The following is a 19,875-nucleotide window of genomic DNA, read 5'->3' as shown; positions in this document are numbered from 1 at the left end:
TTAAAGATAAGCAAAGTAAAATGTACTTTTTACACTCAATGGTTCGTTAGAAGGTTTAGCTTTATGCAAATGACTCCAAAAATTGACTAATAACAGTTACATAGTGTCATATTGATAATATTTTATAATTTCAGTTACGAAGGAGAAGGTCGGACTGTGATAAAGAAGTCATTTAAATACAAAAAAGCGGTGAATTTTGAATGTCCTGAAGGCAAAGTGATGGCAGGCGACCAATGTGGTAAGCGACTTTAAAGTATCAATAAAGATTCAGGCAAATACTGTCTGGTGAGAACATTGTTCAACAAGGATAGATTGTTGGCTAGATAAAAACCCAAAGATACTTTTTTTCAAGTGACATAGTTGCAAATCAATTTTCAAATGAACATCCTTAGGATATCTAAGTTATTGAAGCTATCAAAATTGATTTGGTGATTTCAAGTAACATTAAAACTATGATATGTTCGATAAATACTGAGTCAGGGGGTCTTTAACATATATGTCTGGCATGTACTTATGTTAGTGCAATCACATTTTTACACATTAGCAAAACTTGTTGTCAAACTGTGATTACAATTTACGCAACCATATTTTAGCGTAATATGCGCTAAATAAATACAACTGCTTAAATATTATTTAGATACATATCAAATCAATGTCCACCAAATCTACCTTCATTGTTCTAGTTGCCTGCAGTGTTGGGACATACTTCAAGAGGAAGCTGGGTATTTGTACCCAGTGTTCACGAGGGTCTTATCAGGACCAGGAAGGACAAACGTCGTGTATAAAATGTCCCAACCGTATCCCTGGGGTCGGAGTTCTAGGAGCAAAAAGCACAGCAGAGTGTACAGGTAAGAATGTTGCAAAAGGAAAGTTATCAAGCTGTCAGAGCATACTTCTTTGTTTAGTCGGTAGAGACTCTGGCTTGATTTGTCGGTCGGGGTAATCGAAAGAAATTACTGGCGCCTATGTAAATAACCCACCTTCGGTTAAAAAAGAGAATTTCGGGATTAGTTTTAGGAAATGTCAAGAAAAACAGGAGAAATAGTGTAAAAGGAGCGGGTCGGTGTGGATTGTGTATAGTGTTAAATAAATAAGTCTCTCACTCAGCTGACGGAGCATGCTTTTTTAACTTAGTCGGTAGGACATTAGGTTTATCAAATTGGATACCCTGATTCGATTCCTATTCGACGCACTAGACAGAAACCTGTATTTCCCTGTTCCCCTGCATTTGCAAATGTAGCGGGATTGGTATTCGGCTAGTGTTCGAAGGTGCCGGGTTCGAATCTCGGTCTGGTCGCTACATTTTACTGTTACATAAATGTTACATCAATTAAATAAGATAAATATTTCACCCTTGATATAGTATTCTCGTAGCTTTCCATTTAAATAATTGTAATTATCTTTACAGTGTTGTGTGAACCAGGCACGTTCTCGCATGATGGTCTAAAACCTTGTACTCCGTGTCAATCGGGGACTTACGGACCGGAGTACGGACGCACGTCTTGTTTCCCGTGCGGAGGAGGATTGACTACAAGTGGTGACGGAGCGACAACCTTTGCAGAGTGTTCACCAAGAGGTAGCGTCTTAGCACCGCATCACTATCAATACGTTATGTAGAATTTACAAATGATATTGAATTATGCTCATACTAGATGTATTTTGTGCTAATAACTGGAATCCATGTCCACTTCGTTATTTTTTCCCAGTAATCAGGTATTTGTATATTACCCCGTTGATACTCTAAACCTGCTCTCGTTTAATTTTGCTCAAATTTCATCAACCACAAAAGTGGATATTCTAAGAAACCTCTATTTAATGGGTGTAGTTTAAGTGTAAGCAGTGTCCCATAGCTTTAGCATTTCAAAATATAGTTATATTCGTTCAAGATGCTACTTTCGACTCATATGGCATATAGATACCAATCGCTTAGTAAAATTTAAAATGTCACACTACCGATGGCTTTTATTTAGAATTCATAAAATGTTGCTGCAACAAATACATAAGATCGTATTACAAGCATGAATTACATGACCATGTATAAAATTGAACATTTTGGTGTTAATATCATTGTAGTTACGTGTACTCCGGGGAATTTCTACGACGTCCAAAGTCACACGTGTAAGCAGTGTCCCATTGCTAGTTATCAACCGGATGCTGGTCAAACATTCTGTTACGCATGTCCGGGATCCACCATCACCGACTCGCCAGCAACTATGAACAGCACGGATTGTAAAGGTTAGATACATGTATTTAATATTATATAATATAAAAAATAAAGTGAATATATATAAATTCCATATGAATATAAAGATAGAAACAATAACATGCATCACATCTTATATAAAGAAACGAAGAAACTACATGTATGTTATCAAACCTAACCCATTAACGATTAAAGCTTCTTAAATTTATTCTAAGAAAAATAATAAAAACACTTCGTATGTGTCTAACACTTATTATTTACACCTGAAGGATCCATTGATGGGCAAAAGCACTCGCAAGAAATTTCGTCGTTTTTATTATATTTCTTACACATTGTATTTTTTCACCATTTGTATCTTTTACTAATATTTATTTTAATTTTAAATATATGTATTGCTTCAGACAATCACTGAATATATTCCAGTTAAAGAAAATGCATTGTAGTGTATATCGAGTATAATTCCCTATTTCAAGGATCATCACTTATATCTTTGGGCATTTTACATATATTAGTTAATTTCCTATATTTCGTTAAGATGCCGAATGCGGTGGGATGATAGGAAGATTACAGGGATTCATACAAAGCCCTAACTACCCTGGAAACTACCCCAACAATATGGAGTGTATTTGGAGGATCAAACCGAGCAAAAAACGCCGGATACTCGTCATCATACCGGAAGTGTTCCTACCCAGAGAAGATCAGTGTGGTGATAGCCTCGTTATGAGAAAATCAAGTTAGTCCCTGATTCGATTAATCCATATTCTTAGTTTAACTTATTTTTCTTTCAAATTTTTTCGATAGATATATAAATAACAATATTTTCCTTTCAAAGAAGGCCTCTCACACCAATTTCCATATTCTTAATAGATTATTCTAATCTTGAACACAAATTTTCAACATTCCACATTAGTTACATATATACTCATTATTTATTCATTATTCCCTCTCAGACATTCCTATCCATTCAAAATAAATTGATACATTGTGTATACAAGGTAGTTAATATTTCGATCAAATATGTCAAGTCAGGGGAGACTACTCTAACATAGTTTTATAACTTGTTTTCATAAAACACTTTTACTAGTATTCAAGATGTTTTATTTTTGCATTTGTTCTTCTTATCTGTCTACGCACTGCAAGTCCCTTTATTTTCACTAGATTCATTTCTTTGCGTAATTTTGTAAATTGTGCGGAAACAAAATCAAACACAAATTCAAATATTTCGCGAATAAAAATTGTATCAAAGGTAATTGTGAAATAAAATATTCTTTAGCAGCTATTAATAATGAATTAAAGTATTTGTCTATCTGTTGAAATTAACAAAGACGTAAAATATAGTATACGCGAACGCTAATTGGTTTATAGTATGCGAATGATGATATCTTATATTTAGATCAGGTGTAATATAATTGACATCACTATGATCATGGATGCCACATGTTCTCAGCTGTCGTACAACATACTGATCATTACGAAAGCAGTTTATTTCCCAATAGCCTCTGGTTTTAAGATTGCATTTCCGCTCCCGCGGACTAGCCTAGCCTCGTTTTAAAGAAACTATTTATATGTAAATTAACCATTTTCACTGCATGCGGATTTCCTGAAACACTCCCTTTATTTTATGTCATTTTCTTTATTTGTTTCAGAGAAGGCGTCTTCATTGACAACATACGAAGCTTGTGAGAGCACAGAGAAACCTATAGCATTTACATCACAGACGCATAGACTATGGATCAAGTTTAAATCAAACGGACAGAACTCGGCAGGCGGTTTCTCCATTCCATTTGTTACATATAACGGTATGTATACGAAATAATTCACGGATATATCATTTAAACAAATGAAATCTTTAAAAAAATTGTATTGTAAGAGAAAACATTGAATATGAGAACGAGTTTTGAATATGAACATTATAATATCAAGAAAGTATTAATATAAACTTACAACGGGAACTTCTGATGCTCAATTGCTTTCGACTATCATTATAGGCTAAATGTTATTGCATTTTTAGTTACACATTATAATGAATGCATTTATTTATGCTATGTTTTATAAAACAAAAATCAATATTAAAAAATGGACAATTTGCTCTACATAAACCTGGAATTTTTTTGTCCAGTAAATCGTTATGCTATTGTTTCATTCAATTAGAAATGACGTTACAAATATTGATGCATATTTTAAATTTGAGATGATAATGTATCTTAAGTAAATAAAAATGCACGTTACAAGAAGCAATGCATGATAATCGAAATCACTTTGACGTTTGAACAGAGGATTACCAACAATTAATAGAAGACATCGTGAGAGACGGACGTCTTTATGACTCTTATCAACACCAATCAATCCTAAAGGTAAGCTTATTTCATGTTTTCATGAAACTAATAAATAATATCATAAAAAGAAAATATTATTAATATATGCAATTCAAATTTTTAGTTATCATGATCAGTTTGGAATAGTTGTCAAAATACGATTAACGTGTAATGATAATTTTATCCTAATTGATACGACAAGGATAAGTCTACATCATATACCTAATCGTTACATACAACAGAGTTATCTGCAAATGTGGTATGTGTTACACATATCTTCATTTGTGTGTGTGTGAAAAAGACTTATGTTCAAAGCAAATGACGTTAATCTCGCAAAAAAAAAAAAAAAAAAAAAAACCCACAAATTATTACTACCCACAAACACGGGATTACGAGAGTGACAGGCAAAAGATGGCTAGAATTTAGCATGACTTATTAAAAAAACTACGAACCATTTTGTAATACGTATATTTCTGTCTTTGATGCAATACAATGTATTCAAATCGTTCCTTTCAGTAAAGATTAGTTTTGGTTCAACGATACATATTTAGCTAATTCATTTACGACTTACAAATCGTTCCTATGTATTCAAATCGTTCCTTACGACTAACTATGTATTCAAATCGTTCCTTTCAGTAAAGATTAGTTTTGGTTCAAAGATATATATTTAGCTGATTCATTTAACGACTTTTCTGATTCAAGTTAGTTTCGAAAATGTGCTCCATATAGTCTCATAAAGGAATTAACATAATCGAAATACGATTCCTTGGAAATAAATTATGCAGATGATTATTTCTTTCTTTGATATTTTCTAATTTGCTTTTTATTGGTTATTACAATTGACAAATCCACTTTGTTTTATTTTTTCAGGACAGAAAGATGTTAAGTGTTCTAATGGAAGTGATTGCACAGCCATATCACTACTTCAAATATGCCAACGCGTCCCGTACGATGATGCCGGAATCTTTTATAAAATTACTGACATCTAAGGTTACTCGTTTCCTTAGAACTTAATTGGTATCTCAGTGTTGTGTAAGGAATGTTGGAAAGATTCACTCAGATGACTGGTATTGGTTTGAAAGTCCCGATTTGTGTTTCCAAAGGATTTGCAGTACGCATAAAAGATGGAACTTCGACACGTTTTTTTCGTGCAAAAGTGTGATAATGTGTAGCACCCTGCATATTTACTAAAGTAAAAATAATGTTTTTCCATTGATGTCTTTTCGCAAAATTTGTGAATAAAAAGAAATGTGGGATTGATTACATGAGGAGGATCTTTCAATCATGATGTAAATACTCCTACCTTTTAAAGGATCCATAAGTCGACTTGTATGATATCTGAACGTTGGTAAAGAGTAAAATATTACAATATGTATATTTATACAGAAACTTTACTTTGTGAGACAAAGGAACAGTGTATGTATCGTTACCTGTTAGAGGTTAAAAACCAAATTATAGATAGGAGATCACGTGCCGGCTGACCACAGAGCCATATCGCATTCGTAACATATTCCATGGAAATATACAAAATGGAGAGTATGTTACCGATCGCAATCCGATGGATTTGTGCAATACTTTGTTGTTTTACCTGGACTCCAAGTGAGCACGCACTTCATCTGGAACTGCTTTCATCGACAGGAGGAATTCATGATGTGGTCAAGGTTGTTGTGCATCAATGAACATGCTGCACGTATAGTTGATCTACAATATGCTTCGTAGTAGTAATGTTGTAAACTACCCATGTATTAATGAGGAATGGTTTTTGACAGTGTCAGGAATCGCTATGATATTTATTCTGCATTTACATATTACAGAGTTATCTGCCCTAAAGGGTAGGTTTAAATTGTTCGTCATGTATTTATGAGCATAACGTCATATGTTTCCAGAGAAAACGACGTAATTACGTAATTTTCTCCCATAAACTAATGACGTCACAAGAACTGATTACTCTGTAATATGAAAAGATGGAATGTAATGTATTAATACAAAGTACATACAGAATAAAAACATACATCTACAATGGTATAAAAGTGTCACTCTCACAGCAAATTTCCCTCAAAGTTTCTTATTCTTTGGGTTATGTTATGCCATTTAAGTAGAGCCAGCAAAATATTTAAAATTTAGAAATAAAGAGTTTTAAAATAAAGAGTTTTTGATGTCCAATTTCTTTATAACGATAAAATAATTTTCGGTACCCTTGCTTGACAAAACATCATTAAATATAATTCTGAGGTACACCCGACTCTAATCCTACAGATTTAGTCTTCAACATATAACAGACTACTTTAATGAACGCACGAATGGCACATGTACTTAAAGCTGATCATTTAATACTAAACATAACTAATGGTTGTGGTTAAGGAATCTTTAATTTAGATAAACAACAACAAATATGTATATTTGCATATTACTAAGTTTTCTGCCCTTGTGTGTAGGTGCTGATTGTTACGTGATATCTATATGAGTATAGCGTCGTATGTTTTAACACAACCGATGTAATATTCCTCGTAGTCATGTCACATTCGATACCTACGCGCAAGGGAGATTACTGAAATATGCAAAGACGAAAAAAATATTTTCTTGGAATTGATAAAATTTGAACTTAGCTTGAAGAATTCCGTGCGGAAAAATCAGAGCAAATTTTTTAGCAGTTTTTTTTTATTTTGTTGTGTGTGTAAGAAATATCAATGTATCATTGAATGTACATTTTCTCACCACGTTAATCTGATAAGGGAGATAATTCATTCGTATTCATAGAAGAACGGGTTGTTTAGTCAAATATTTATCGATCAGCTGAAAGTTTAGTCATATCATATCGAACTCACCCGAAATGTTGTATTGTTTTAATTTATTTTACTTATTGTAAGTTGATTTCGAAGTGTCTATCATTTACAAATTGGTGTATTTTTATATTGTTTATTTATTCTATGCTGCAGCTTATTTTGATTTATATGCTTATTTGATACATGTGTATTTCGAGTAAACAGTTAAGTTACATTTAAACAGTTATGGTCGCCGTTCTTATTCAGAGAAAAGTTTGATACAGTTATATACAGTATGAACAAGCCAATAGCCAAGGGTTCGAATAAACCTTCAAACTTGAAGTGATATTACAAGACGTTGGATACCCTTGTTGTAAAATACATTTACATTAAATCAAATTGTAAAAGAAATAACGGCATGACTGACATACCATTATGACGCGATGTACTGCTTTACAAATGTAATACGTATTTGCTACAATGTAGATAGGCAAGATATATATGTATATTTCAAAGTTCAAATTCAAATTCATTTGTGCTTAAAGCGATGTTCTTAATATTTCTATTATTATTCTCATTGTATATACTAATTTACTGTAAACATACTGTATCCTTTTTGCGTAATGAAATTTTAGCGCAAAATTTTACTTTGAAAATTTTTGCGCAGTGATAAGGTTTCATGTTTTTAATAATTTCGATATAAACTTTGTACAGGAAAAAAAATTATCGCATTAAATTTTACCGCAAAACGCAAAATTTCTTACGCAAAAAAACGCTAAAAATTGTTACCGCTAAAATTTGTACGCACACAGTATCGTATGAATCTAGATAGTAATTTAATATGATTGCGTTCATATAGGGTAGTGAATCAGATCTAAGCCTAGAGTCACTGCCCTGAAACACCATGTAAAACGTAAACTTCTGCTTGCTTATTCGAGATGTAGGTATTGAGTTATTTCATAATGAAGTATGGTCATAGAAGCGAAGTGTTGAAGGTTAACAAACGCATATGTAGCAGTTATGCTTCGGATGAAGACTTCCGAGAAAGAACATTCATATTCAAAATGACATTAATCTTCTCTTAAAAATAAAAGCTTGTCAAGAGTTAGCGTCTTTTTTATCTTTATTTCTTCGTTATATTTATAATGCGTATGCATTTGTGTAAGAAACATCCGAATAAATGAACAAAAACTTTTGAAACGACCCCCCTCTCTGTGTGTAGTAGATTGAGTCCGATTGTTTGTTTGATTAATTAACGTCCTATTAACAGCTATGGTCATGTAAGGACGGCCTCCCATGTATGCGGTGTGTTGCGTGTATGTTGTGCGAGGTGCGTGTTTCAGGAGACTGCGGTATATTCATGTTGTGTCTTCTTGTATAGTGGAACTTTTGCCCTTTTTATAGTGCTATATCACTGAAGCATGCCGCCGAAGACACCAAGCAACACACCCCACCCGGTCACATTATACTGACAACGGGCGAACCAGTCGTCCCACTCCATTTTTGCTGAGCGCTAAGCAGGAGCAGAAACTACCACTTTTACAGACTTTGGTGTGTCTCGGCCAGGGGACAGAACCCAGAGCCTTCCTCACAGGGGCGAACGCTCAACTCAAGGCCAAAAGTGAGGCGGTGCCAAGGGAGGCATTAGGAAGGATAAAGTCAGTTAGGAAGAAGAGAAAAGATAAGATCCTAAATTTAGTCGCCTTTTACGATCATGCAATAGGGCCAGCAGGTACAATTCTAACGCCCTACCTGCAGGGCCAGATTGAGTCCGAGATAAAATTGTCTACTTGACTGGTTAGTTATGAATTTCTAAAGTAAAATCAGTTTCCAAATATGGAGATACCTATTAGGTAAAATACATTAGAATTACATCAGCTGAATAATTTACAACAGTAGTTCAAAAGGCAAAATAACCATTCGAATATTCACGTATCATGTGATACCCGATAACGTGTTTGCGGGACTACTGTTTCTATTGGTGATGGAATAACGTCAAAACATGATATCCCACGCTAATGTCATTTAAGAGGGAAGATTACAAATAATTACGTTCCATCACTGCTGGAGATACTACTCCGTACAAATGTTATCACATGGTACATGAATTAATCCCATTGAGCAATTACAACAGTCATGAGGTATTTGTGAAATAATTCCATTTCATAAATATGTATATATTATGATAACACATTGGTTATAAGAACTACGAAAATAGCCGTTAATATTTTCTTTGAATCGTTGGTAAATAATATACAATTCAGTCAAAATTTATTTCCTACAACAAATCATTGTGATAAACCAAGCCTGTTACAAATCTACAAGTATTAACCTTGATACGCATATCCATAAGGCTTGAGCAATATTGAAAGCATGCGTAAAATGAATATATCACGATATTTTATTGTATTTCGATTTAACATGATATAGTGTATAATATTGGTGACAAACACTATCATCTTAGCCTGACAATTCCTTTTTAAATAGCATTCAATCTAGAGGAGTACCCAGGCGATTCCAATTCCCTCTAAATCAAAAATTACCAAACAAGTGTGCTACAAATCAAACATAAATCCTATACAAGGTTAGAATGAATAAGTTAGGTCTGTCTTTCTACTCATATCTGTCGAAGTTCAATATGATTTCATATCCATTTGAAATCGTAACCGTCATTGTATAATGAAATAACGTTCCTTCAGTTAACACAATGCATGTCTTTCCATACACTCCAGAGGCCTTGCAATTTCACACCTTTTAAAAGTTTGGCGCTTCATGATGCAGTCGAATTATATGAGGTATCCTCGTCTTCTTATGAATTCTTCATTCCAAACATGTCAGTATAACCTTTCTTTGACTCGTCTCGATTTGTTTCCATTTTCAATGTCTATAAATCCCACAACATCGTACATTTTAAGAGGGTGATATATGTGCACCAGGGCGCCGTCTTTGCTCCGTTCCTTTTCCCTCTCTTTTTTCTTGCATTTCTTGTATTTCAGACATTGTTCAGGTGACACCAATGCGATAACATTGCACTTGTTTTTGCTTAATATTAATTCCAGTAGTATCCATAGGATTTTACTGTATTAATTGGTTACACTGTGAACATAACCATTTTACGAAACTTGATAAAACTTAATAATGTCGATTATAATCTATCACGAGGTGAGTTATCTGCTTTCACGAGGTGAGTTATCTGCTTTATGAACGAATAAATCTAGATATGTCGACTGACAGCAGCCCTGTCTTTTGCGACTTGTGGTATGGCTACTTTGAACAACTGTGTCTTCAGTACCCCATTAATAATGTTTAGAAATATTAGTTATACTCGAACACTTCCCACAAGAACACCTCTGGTAAATATCCGTCTTCTCGGGCTCCCAAGGGAAGACTAAAAATGATTGATAATTCAAACATTAATTAAGTTGCAATGGAAACAGAAGATAATACTTTATAAAGAAATAAGTAGTGAACATTGTTTTCTTTGTTATCTGGACTTTAGTAATGTTCTCTGGTGACTAATTAAAATAACTTGATTTTTTTCTTTCCTTATAATTATTCCATTAGTCAAAATGTATAGATATCTAACTAGGTAAACGTTGGATAATAACACTTTGATATTTCTCCTGTAGTAATTTTTATATAATTGGCATGATTTATCCAATCAAAATATTCACAAATATTATATTTTTTATAATATTATTCTTACATAATGTACACATATGACAAAATAAAATCTAAAAGGTCTAACTTACTCTAAACATCTGTCTGCTTGCATCGTTGGTATTTGTGTGGTAATTATTATCTGAAAACAGAACGTGTTCGAAATTATAATGCAGTAATAGCTTTGAATTATAAGAACACGATGCATTGTTCACTCAACATGTTTTATCTAAACATCTTTATACGAAAGACATTATTTTCATAAATTTTGATGTTTTTAAATCAAACATTATTTTCATTCTATTGAAATTCATTTTTTTAAATCATATTTTCTTCAAACATGTAATAGTACCGCACAATTGTTTTATAGACTGATACGTACTTGCCACAGATCTGACTGTAGATTTAGTTGCAAATGTCTTCCTGAAGTTAAACTAAAAATGAAAACAATGTGTCAATTATCAGTACTGTATACTTATGAAATTATCTTGGCGCAAATATTAACGCAAGAGCGATCGTGAACTGGCTAATAGTACAGTGTACCTGAACTGGCTAGTAGTACAAACGGTGTGCATATATAAAATTAGCACAGTTTATTTTTGCGCAGCATTTCTAGTGCCAAATATATGAAAAATAATATTGCTTAATTATGTACATTTTTAGTATATTGGTCTACAATTACATTAAAGACGAAATAATGGTCACATTTTGGACACCATCTATGGCCCAAAATACGTCACTTTGACTTGATAATTAATGTAAATATTACATAAATCAAGGCGAATGGCATTGACATAAAACCAAATTGATATTCGCTTAAATACCAAGAAAGAAGAACAGATACTTCCTAGAAACCAAGACAGGGGCGCTAACTCCCGTAATACTATCAATTTAATACTTACACGTTCGTCTTTGCCGAAATAAAATCTTAACTCTGTCATCATTCTATCCCTAATGTCTAGACTGATAGAGGGACGGGCCGAGCTCGCGCGTGACTTCACCACAGATACACGTGGCGAAGGTGATCGAAGAGTTCCTGATCTTGATGAACATGCTGACATCGTGCGGAGGTTAAAGGTCCTCTCGTGAAGTACCGGTGATGCGCAGGGCCGGTAACCCACTGTAACTTCCCGTAAATACCGTGGCTCCATATCGCCACCTGTTGAAAGATATATCTAAATGTACAGAAAAAGTTAAAGATACTTCAGTTTAAATGACTTTACTTTATCAAACAGTGTATAGGTTTTAAATATAAATCTGAATATGCATTTCCCTTAAAAATCTTTTATTACTACATCTTTGTTTTATAAGGACAAAAGAACAGAATATCCCCCCCCCGGGTAAATATCTATCACATAACTTGATCGTCCAGCCATGTCATAAATATTGCCCCCTCAACCTCAACCCCCTAACCTCCTATTAATGACGTCACGTGATTGCCTCTGAAGACGAAAACGTGACATCCAAAACTGTTTTATATAGGGATGAATTTAAAGTTTTACTTCTATTTCTATAAATAAATAGTTATGTGATAAATAGAATCTTACACTCGTGACTATGAATATGAAATTTATCAAACTCGTTAAATAAACTTATTGAACTAGTTTGATAAATCTCATATCACATAGCCACTCATGAAATATCCTCTATTTAAAGAATGATTTTCGACGAACTCCCTTAAGCAAAGATGAAATACGGGATAACGCATATGTACCTCTTTAGTTGAATTGGCATTAACAATGCCTTGAGCTACAGGTTTTATGTTATATAATTGCTTGTTAGTAGAATGACAGACTATATCAACACTTTGTTTTATCAATTTTATGAAGTGTGTTTTAATATTCTGTCTGAACAGAAGAGGAACATGTATTTCTTAGTTCTCAAGCAGGGTTTTTTTATTTAGTGTATTCGAATATGCTTGAATACTGATCAATAGAACGATCCCGACTTGAAATTAACCCGATTGACTCCAGTAATAAATCCAAGTGCAAGAGATTAAGGTTTGTGATATCACAATAGGCTATTGTGTGTATCCGTGTACAGCAAGGGAAATGATATGCCTATCAAACCGAAACTTACCATTCAGGACATATGTCTTTTAAACGGGTCGTAAATATTATTAAATCCCAAGGTGAGGTAGTGTCAATATTTAATCGATTCAGTTTAAATACTTCACTCCTATTTGATTGATATGTACTGGACATTTACAAACATGTCTTGAACGTGTTTCCTTAAATTCTTATTTTTTAATTATATGATGTATCGTATTACAATGGCGGTGTGATTGATCAGGAACTGATAGGGTTCATTCGGTAGGAAATATGTACATAGCAAATATGAAATGTTTGAATCATTGATTCATGAAATTACTCTACGTCAAGATAACAAAGTATACATAAAATATATGTTAAAAAGTATTTAAAACTTCAAAGTTTGTATAGATAAAGTTCGTGATTTACAGACACGATTTTAAATTTTTTGTTTCAACTAGCTTGACACCCATATTAATATCGATACCAGGTAATTCATATAGGGCTAGTTGATCAAATGTAATATACCCAATTCGTCGGTGACTTCATTACATGTTTACCCAGGCAATACATCGCAACACAATGCGGTTATGACAAGTTTAGTGTAATCTACAGAAAGTATGAGATACTCGGTATTCATTTGAAAACTACCAAGAACTCATCAATTATTTGATACGTTTGATAATCATTTTTTTAATAAGTGAATAAACTATCTTATGAAATATAATAATTTATTAAAAATGTCACTTTAATGGATATTATGTTTTAATATCACTGATTTGATATGGAAATATAATCTTATAATTATATAAATATTGGCTATATATATTACAGTATAAAAATCACATAAAAATATTAATCCTTTTTTTAAACTCGAATTTTATTCTGTTATATCACTGATAACCTTTATATACACATGCAAAAGTGTATTTGTAATAACATTGTATATATATATCCATCTGATAGATTTATGAAGAAAACATCAATGCGTGAGCCAGTCTGGATGTCAGTAACTTTTATCTCACTATCATGTGAAAAGAAAGAAAGATTATCGTGTGTCTTTCTTTGGCATCTTGCCGACATCTTTGACGCTATCCAATTTTTATGATTAGCATAGTTAAAAATTAGACTAGCATAATATTTATCTGTGTAGTAGGTGAGTCATATTTGTGTTACGGTGTTATACGTCTATATTGAATTATTGGAAATAAAACTGTTCAATACGTCATAATACATAAAAATATCAACCGTATTTACTCTTTGCATTTACAAACAATACAGATAATGATAATAATAATAAAGAAATATATATAAAATAAGCATTACAACAACAACAACAACAACAAAAAACAAAAAAAAACAATGATATTAGCTAAGTTGTTAGTACGTTAACAAGTAGATACATTACACCAGCGCTAAATACCTTACGATTCCTCCATGACACATATATATATTTCTATATTACCTATATGTTACATAATAAGCTAAACATGATGCAGATTACAAACTTCTACTTACTCAAGAGATAGATAACGATCTAAATCCTGTTCCTTCTCTGTGTTGTCGATTTCAGTCAATCATCCCACTGAAGATTTCTTCCAGGAGGCCCCACAGATGAATAAATGCTCTGTTAACTTTTAAATAATTTCTTTTGCCGCACACATCTGTAAACTTTAATCAACATCAAACAAATACTAAAAACATCAACATATTCTCACTGGTATGTCCTTAAAATGCTACGAGTCCACCATTCTGTCCTCACGATATCAGGTAGACCACAAGATTGATCGGATTTTAGGCTCAGCCAGATTTGAATATGATTTTCACGGCTTTGCGTTTTAACCGAAGTGAGGGTCTTTTCGCTAACACTGACATTGTGACCCCGTCATTTTAGGTCGCTTTTGTTGTACCATGATTAATTCGAGTACTTCAACTCATGCCTGCTATAACGAGTGGGTATGTTTATATAATAACCAATATGTCTGCTTCAATGGGCGGGTTTTGTCACCTATATCGGTTTAAATACCACCCCGCTACCGTCAAAACAAAGTAAGCTTTCTACTTTACTTTGAACAACTCTGTCGATTTTGTGTTCCTAAGGGGAAAATTACTATTAAATCAATAAATCACAGACCAGAAGTTTATATGGTCATTAAATCACTATCAACTTCATCAAAAATCATAAACTATACTTATCAACATTACAGTAGATAAATGTCAATTTTATGTCTTTTCTCGATCATGTCTGTTCCGATATATATATATATTACCTGATATACACGTATTATAATTTCGATATTGTATTAAGTTTGCTTTAATTTAATGTTCTTAAATATTTATCAACTGAAGCTTTCCGAAAGACTGCCAGATGAATTAAGCTATTTTCTCGTTGTTGTTTACATATCGTTTAGATATTTGTTTACCTAATCATGTTTATTTCATATTTCCTCCCTTTTTGCCCTATCGTTTTACAAAAACTCTTGTATGTTTAAAAAATGTCCCTTTCATAGCTATAATTGGATCCCGCAAGGGAAAGACCGCTAGGAAAATTAAATAGACTACATATCTTAAAAGAAGCAGTGAGCACTATAAATTAGTGAAGTGTTAAGATATAGCAATGGTACTTACACCAATATACCCCTGTGTCATATCACACAAACAATTATCATGTAAGGCAACGTAAAGCTTTAATTTATCAGTTTTATTTTCAAGCTCCTGAAATGTCTCCAGTTTTACTGTGCTAGAACCTCTCAGGGTGAATATAACGTTTAAATCATACTCGCCATACAAATGAAGGCCAAATCTGAGTTACCAATTCAAAGAAATCTTGACCGTGCTTGTATTATATAATAGTGCCACACAGTTAAGCAGCTAAGAAAATAGTTATATATACTTTTGACTTTTAACCTGCATATAATATACATGTATTTCCAATATCGACTTAATCATAATCTAAGCTTGAAACTTGTATAAATCCTTCTAGTAGCCAGTTCAATGACGATTCAAAGTTCTGTATATAGGGCAAATGGTACATTTATAATAATGTACTTTGCCTAATGTGAGTTTGATCGTTTAATGATCCAAGTACATGTCAGAAACTTGTTGGGTGAAATAGAGTTAAAATGCAATGTTTAAGAGGTATTATTGAAGGTATTATTGATTTCGTCATCTAACAGTGATGTCCATAAATCAACTATATCTAGTCTCCCATCCTCGATATTCTACGGGTTATTTTTACTGTCATAATATCCACCCCTGGAATATTTCTGAAAACTGAAGGCATTTCAGAAGAAAAACTGACAAATCATATGCCTTCATATTCTTCTTTTGAAGATATTGATGAGAGCGAGGCCAAAATTTGAAAGCCATGCAGTCAACTACAGAGTCTCAGTATTCGACTGCTTTGATGTACATCTAATGACCAAAGTACCTGTATTATTGTTCGTCGAAGACACAGCCTTCGGTTTTACAATGAAATATTTTTTATTGGGTGTATATCACGACAGTACTTAAAAGTTTCCCCTGGAATGTCCAGAATGCTAGTCTCCCAGCAGTGAGGTCCATATATCATCCATACCACGGGGTACAAAATGAAATGTTCATTTAAGCATTGATGTTACTATTTTTTAACTTCATAGAGGTATAAAAGAAATTTTGTTTGCAAACTGTAGGAATCCGCGTAGCGGATTCGCACACAAGGTTTGCAAACAAAATGTAACCATATGAAGTTAAAAAATAGTTACATCAATGCTTATAATAAATTTTTCAGACTATTTGATAACATAAAGTACGTTTAAACGTACGATTCCAATGATTTTCTAACGGATTATGTTTTTCTTAATCAATACGCAACGTCGACGTGTCTATTTTGACGTCATGATTACGGCGGATTTCGCGCCATTCTCGTTTTTTTTCTACATAGTATATGAAGAAAAAGTATCTGCCAATCAGAGAGCTGGATTTAGTATGAAAACAAATAAATATTTATTATATTGGAACAATGCACACTAACATTAATAACTTCAAATCATTGACGGCATATATCAGCATGATTTTTTAGCATTCTTACGTTTACACTTGTTATATAAATTGATTTACAGTAGATTTATGCTAGTGATGGTTCTCTTCTGATTTATTTTGGATATAGCCCTCTCTTAGAGTGACTGTCGAAATGAAGCGATCTTTTAAAAATAAATAAACAGATAAATTAAATTAAGTATAATATATTCAAAAAGCTTTATGTTCTTCGACATTTTTCATCTATCTTTGTATTGATGATTTTGTTAAAATGTGTTTAACCTCTTTGGTTATTAATCTGTTTTGAACTAATTTGATTCTTTTTATCAAATACGAAATAACAAACAGCAAATTTTAAGGTATTGGAAAATGAAAGTATGTTAATCCTGATGTCATTTCTCTAGCTGATATGGCAAAGATAAAATGATAATTTTACATTTATATTACTTTATTTAGCATTATGAACTCATGAAGTCTTTGTCGATTGCATAAAATGGTCATTTGCAAACAGTGAAATAAAAAGTTTTGATATGGCTCAACTCTGGGGCAATTCAACATTTGCGTGAGTTATCTGCCTTCCCGTGGTAAGGTTGCTTCAATAAATGAAAGCCTTTCTGCGTAAAAAAGTTGTACAAGTCATGATGAAAATGTTTTTAAAATTATGAAATTGTGAAATAGGAAAAAAACTTAAATGTAATATTGAATCATTTTCAATGTGGTATTTTTTTCCATTTTTTAATTCGTTTCAAATCTTGGACATAAAACTCGGTCACATTACACGTGTTTTTGTATTTAATTAGTTTTTAGATTTGATTTGCCAATAGACCGTAAGGGATTTTTAGAACTTTTTGTCGATATCGAATATCCTAGCATTCAAAGTTTAGTAAAAAAACCAAGTAAATGTCTGTGTCTGCTAATGGAACAAATGGAAAATAAATGAATATCAAAATGACATATGAAAAATCACTGTTACGTAGGAGTTGTTCCCCTTAGAATGAATCGAGATCATTCTGGTGATGACTTTTACAATTGATGAATTGTCTTACTTGTTTTCGTAAATCATGCTATTAAATCTTCATTATACCATTGATGATCCCATAGCGGGATGGCATGGCATTATATGTCACCCCTCGATCTCAGTTTTATCACTTTCACGGGTTGGTAAATCAATGTATCCACACTGATATTGGTCCATAATGGTATACGGTATTCTGTATATAATACGACGAATGAATCGGTGTTTAAAAATAGGTGATACTTTAATTTATTGACAAATTAGAAACAATATTATATATGCATTAGTGAATGGGGACTTAGACGCTTGGGTAATCAGGGTTCATATTCCTTTGCATTGAGAAAAAATATATCTAGATTTTAATTCACCGTGAACAGATTTTATGTTTTAGAAATTTGCTCCCATGTATAAGAATATCACCCAAGGGTCACAAATGCCTCGGGTTTTACAACATTTTGTGATCCCGAGGGTAGAATATCCCAATCCTTCATATCTACGTATGAAAGAGTATTTTTTCTCTCATACCACGACGTTTCATTGTAATTTCACTACTATGATTTCTCGCCATTTTGAAATAAATTCAGGAAAAAAGCGTCTATAAGTTAATTCTCCATACAGAAAATTGCATGATATTTTCAATGCAAATCCTGTTGTTTGTATCTTTTAAAGCAAATCAAGCCTAGTTTCTGAAAAAATGTTATAATTGTACCTAGAAAATAGTAATTTTGTTGACGCTATGACGTTTCGATACTTTATTGCATGGGTAGCCATGCAATACAGCCTCAGGCGATATGAGTGTATTGCCCTAGACAGTATTACACGTGTATGTATGAGAGAAATATTGTTATACACCTCACCGCTAACGTATTATACAAAATAATCTTCAGTTCCTCGATGACACCTGTAATAGAGAGTGTGAAAACTAGCTAGATCCATGTAACGTATGTGATACAATGAAAATTGTATGTTAAATACGTTATAACAAACAGCAAATTATAAGGTATCAGAAAAAAGGAAAGTATATTAATCCTGATGTCATTTCTATAGCTGATATGGCTAAAACAAATCAGGTTATTTTTCATCTTACATTTATTTTCCGTTACTTAGCATTATGAAGTCATAAAGTCATTGTCGATTGCATAAAATGGTCATTTACAAACAGTGAAATAAAAAGTTTTAATATAACTTAACTCTCGAATAATTCCACATTTGTAGGAGTTACCTACCTTATCTTGGTAAGGTTGTTTCAATAAATGGAAGCCTTTCGGCATAAAACAGTTATACAGGTGGTGGTGAAAATGTGTAAAATTATAAGGGAAATAGAAAAAAAGACCTAACTACTTAATGCAATATTTAATCATTTTCATTCTGTTTATTTTGTGAATATTTTTTTTTTTCATTTTTTATTTCGTTTCAATATAACTCGGTCACATTACATGTGCTTTTTGTATTTAATTAGTTTTCAGATTTGTTAGACCACATGGGATTTTTAGAATTTTTAGTAGATATCGAATATCCTAGCATTCAAAGTTTAGTCAAAACCAAGTAAATGTCCCTGTCTGCTCATGGAACAAATGGAGAGTAAATGGATATTAAAATGACACAAAATAGATCACTGGTACGTAGGAGTTGTTCCCCTTAGAATGAATCGTGACCATTCTGATGATATATTTTACAATTGATGAATTGTCTTACTTGTTTTTGAAAATCACGTTATTAAATCTACATTATAATTTGATGCCGACATAATGGGATGATATGACGTTATATGTCACCCGTCGACCACGATTATATGAATTCCACGGGTTGGTAAATCATTGTATCCACCTTGGTATTGGTCTATAAAAATATACGGTACAGTGCGAATGAATCG

General features: G+C 32.7%; 2 protein-coding genes across 6 annotated transcripts in view; one reads left to right on the top strand and one right to left on the bottom strand.

Annotated features, from left to right (window-relative positions):
- The window catches only part of LOC138330222 (signal peptide, CUB and EGF-like domain-containing protein 1), a 97,445-nt gene extending 89,060 nt beyond the window's left edge, over positions 1 to 8,385 (top strand). For all 4 annotated transcript variants that reach the window (XM_069277680.1, XM_069277681.1, XM_069277683.1 and 1 more), the window contains 8 exons: positions 135 to 238; positions 684 to 848; positions 1,409 to 1,576; positions 2,074 to 2,235; positions 2,739 to 2,936; positions 3,850 to 4,002; positions 4,478 to 4,557; positions 5,389 to 8,385. In XM_069277680.1, coding sequence (XP_069133781.1) covers positions 135 to 238; positions 684 to 848; positions 1,409 to 1,576; positions 2,074 to 2,235; positions 2,739 to 2,936; positions 3,850 to 4,002; positions 4,478 to 4,557; positions 5,389 to 5,532 — 1,174 coding nt within the window. In that variant the 3' untranslated portion in view covers positions 5,533 to 8,385. The remainder of the gene's footprint in view (positions 1 to 134; positions 239 to 683; positions 849 to 1,408; positions 1,577 to 2,073; positions 2,236 to 2,738; positions 2,937 to 3,849; positions 4,003 to 4,477; positions 4,558 to 5,388) is intronic.
- Positions 8,386 to 10,464: 2,079 nt separating this feature from the next.
- LOC138330223 (uncharacterized) lies at positions 10,465 to 14,975 on the bottom strand. Of its 2 annotated transcripts, none has more exons than XM_069277685.1 (5): positions 14,489 to 14,975; positions 11,843 to 12,115; positions 11,323 to 11,374; positions 11,033 to 11,082; positions 10,465 to 10,668 (listed from the first exon to the last, which is right to left on the bottom strand). In XM_069277685.1, the coding sequence occupies exons 2-5, from the start codon at positions 12,089 to 12,091 to the stop codon at positions 10,600 to 10,602; spliced, it is 420 nt and encodes a 139-aa protein (XP_069133786.1). In that variant the 5' UTR covers positions 12,092 to 12,115; positions 14,489 to 14,975; the 3' UTR covers positions 10,465 to 10,599. The 2 variants fall into 2 exon arrangements, with proteins under 2 accessions (XP_069133786.1, XP_069133785.1); XM_069277684.1 differs by having other exon boundaries at positions 11,843 to 12,099; positions 14,489 to 14,970.
- Between the last annotated feature and the right edge of the window lie 4,900 nt (positions 14,976 to 19,875).

The sequence above is a fragment of the Argopecten irradians genome, chromosome 8 (genome assembly GCF_041381155.1).
Source record: "Argopecten irradians isolate NY chromosome 8, Ai_NY, whole genome shotgun sequence".
NCBI lineage: Eukaryota > Metazoa > Mollusca > Bivalvia > Pectinida > Pectinidae > Argopecten > Argopecten irradians.
Note: the sequence above shows the minus strand (reverse complement) of the source record. Positions and strands in the feature narration are given on the sequence as shown.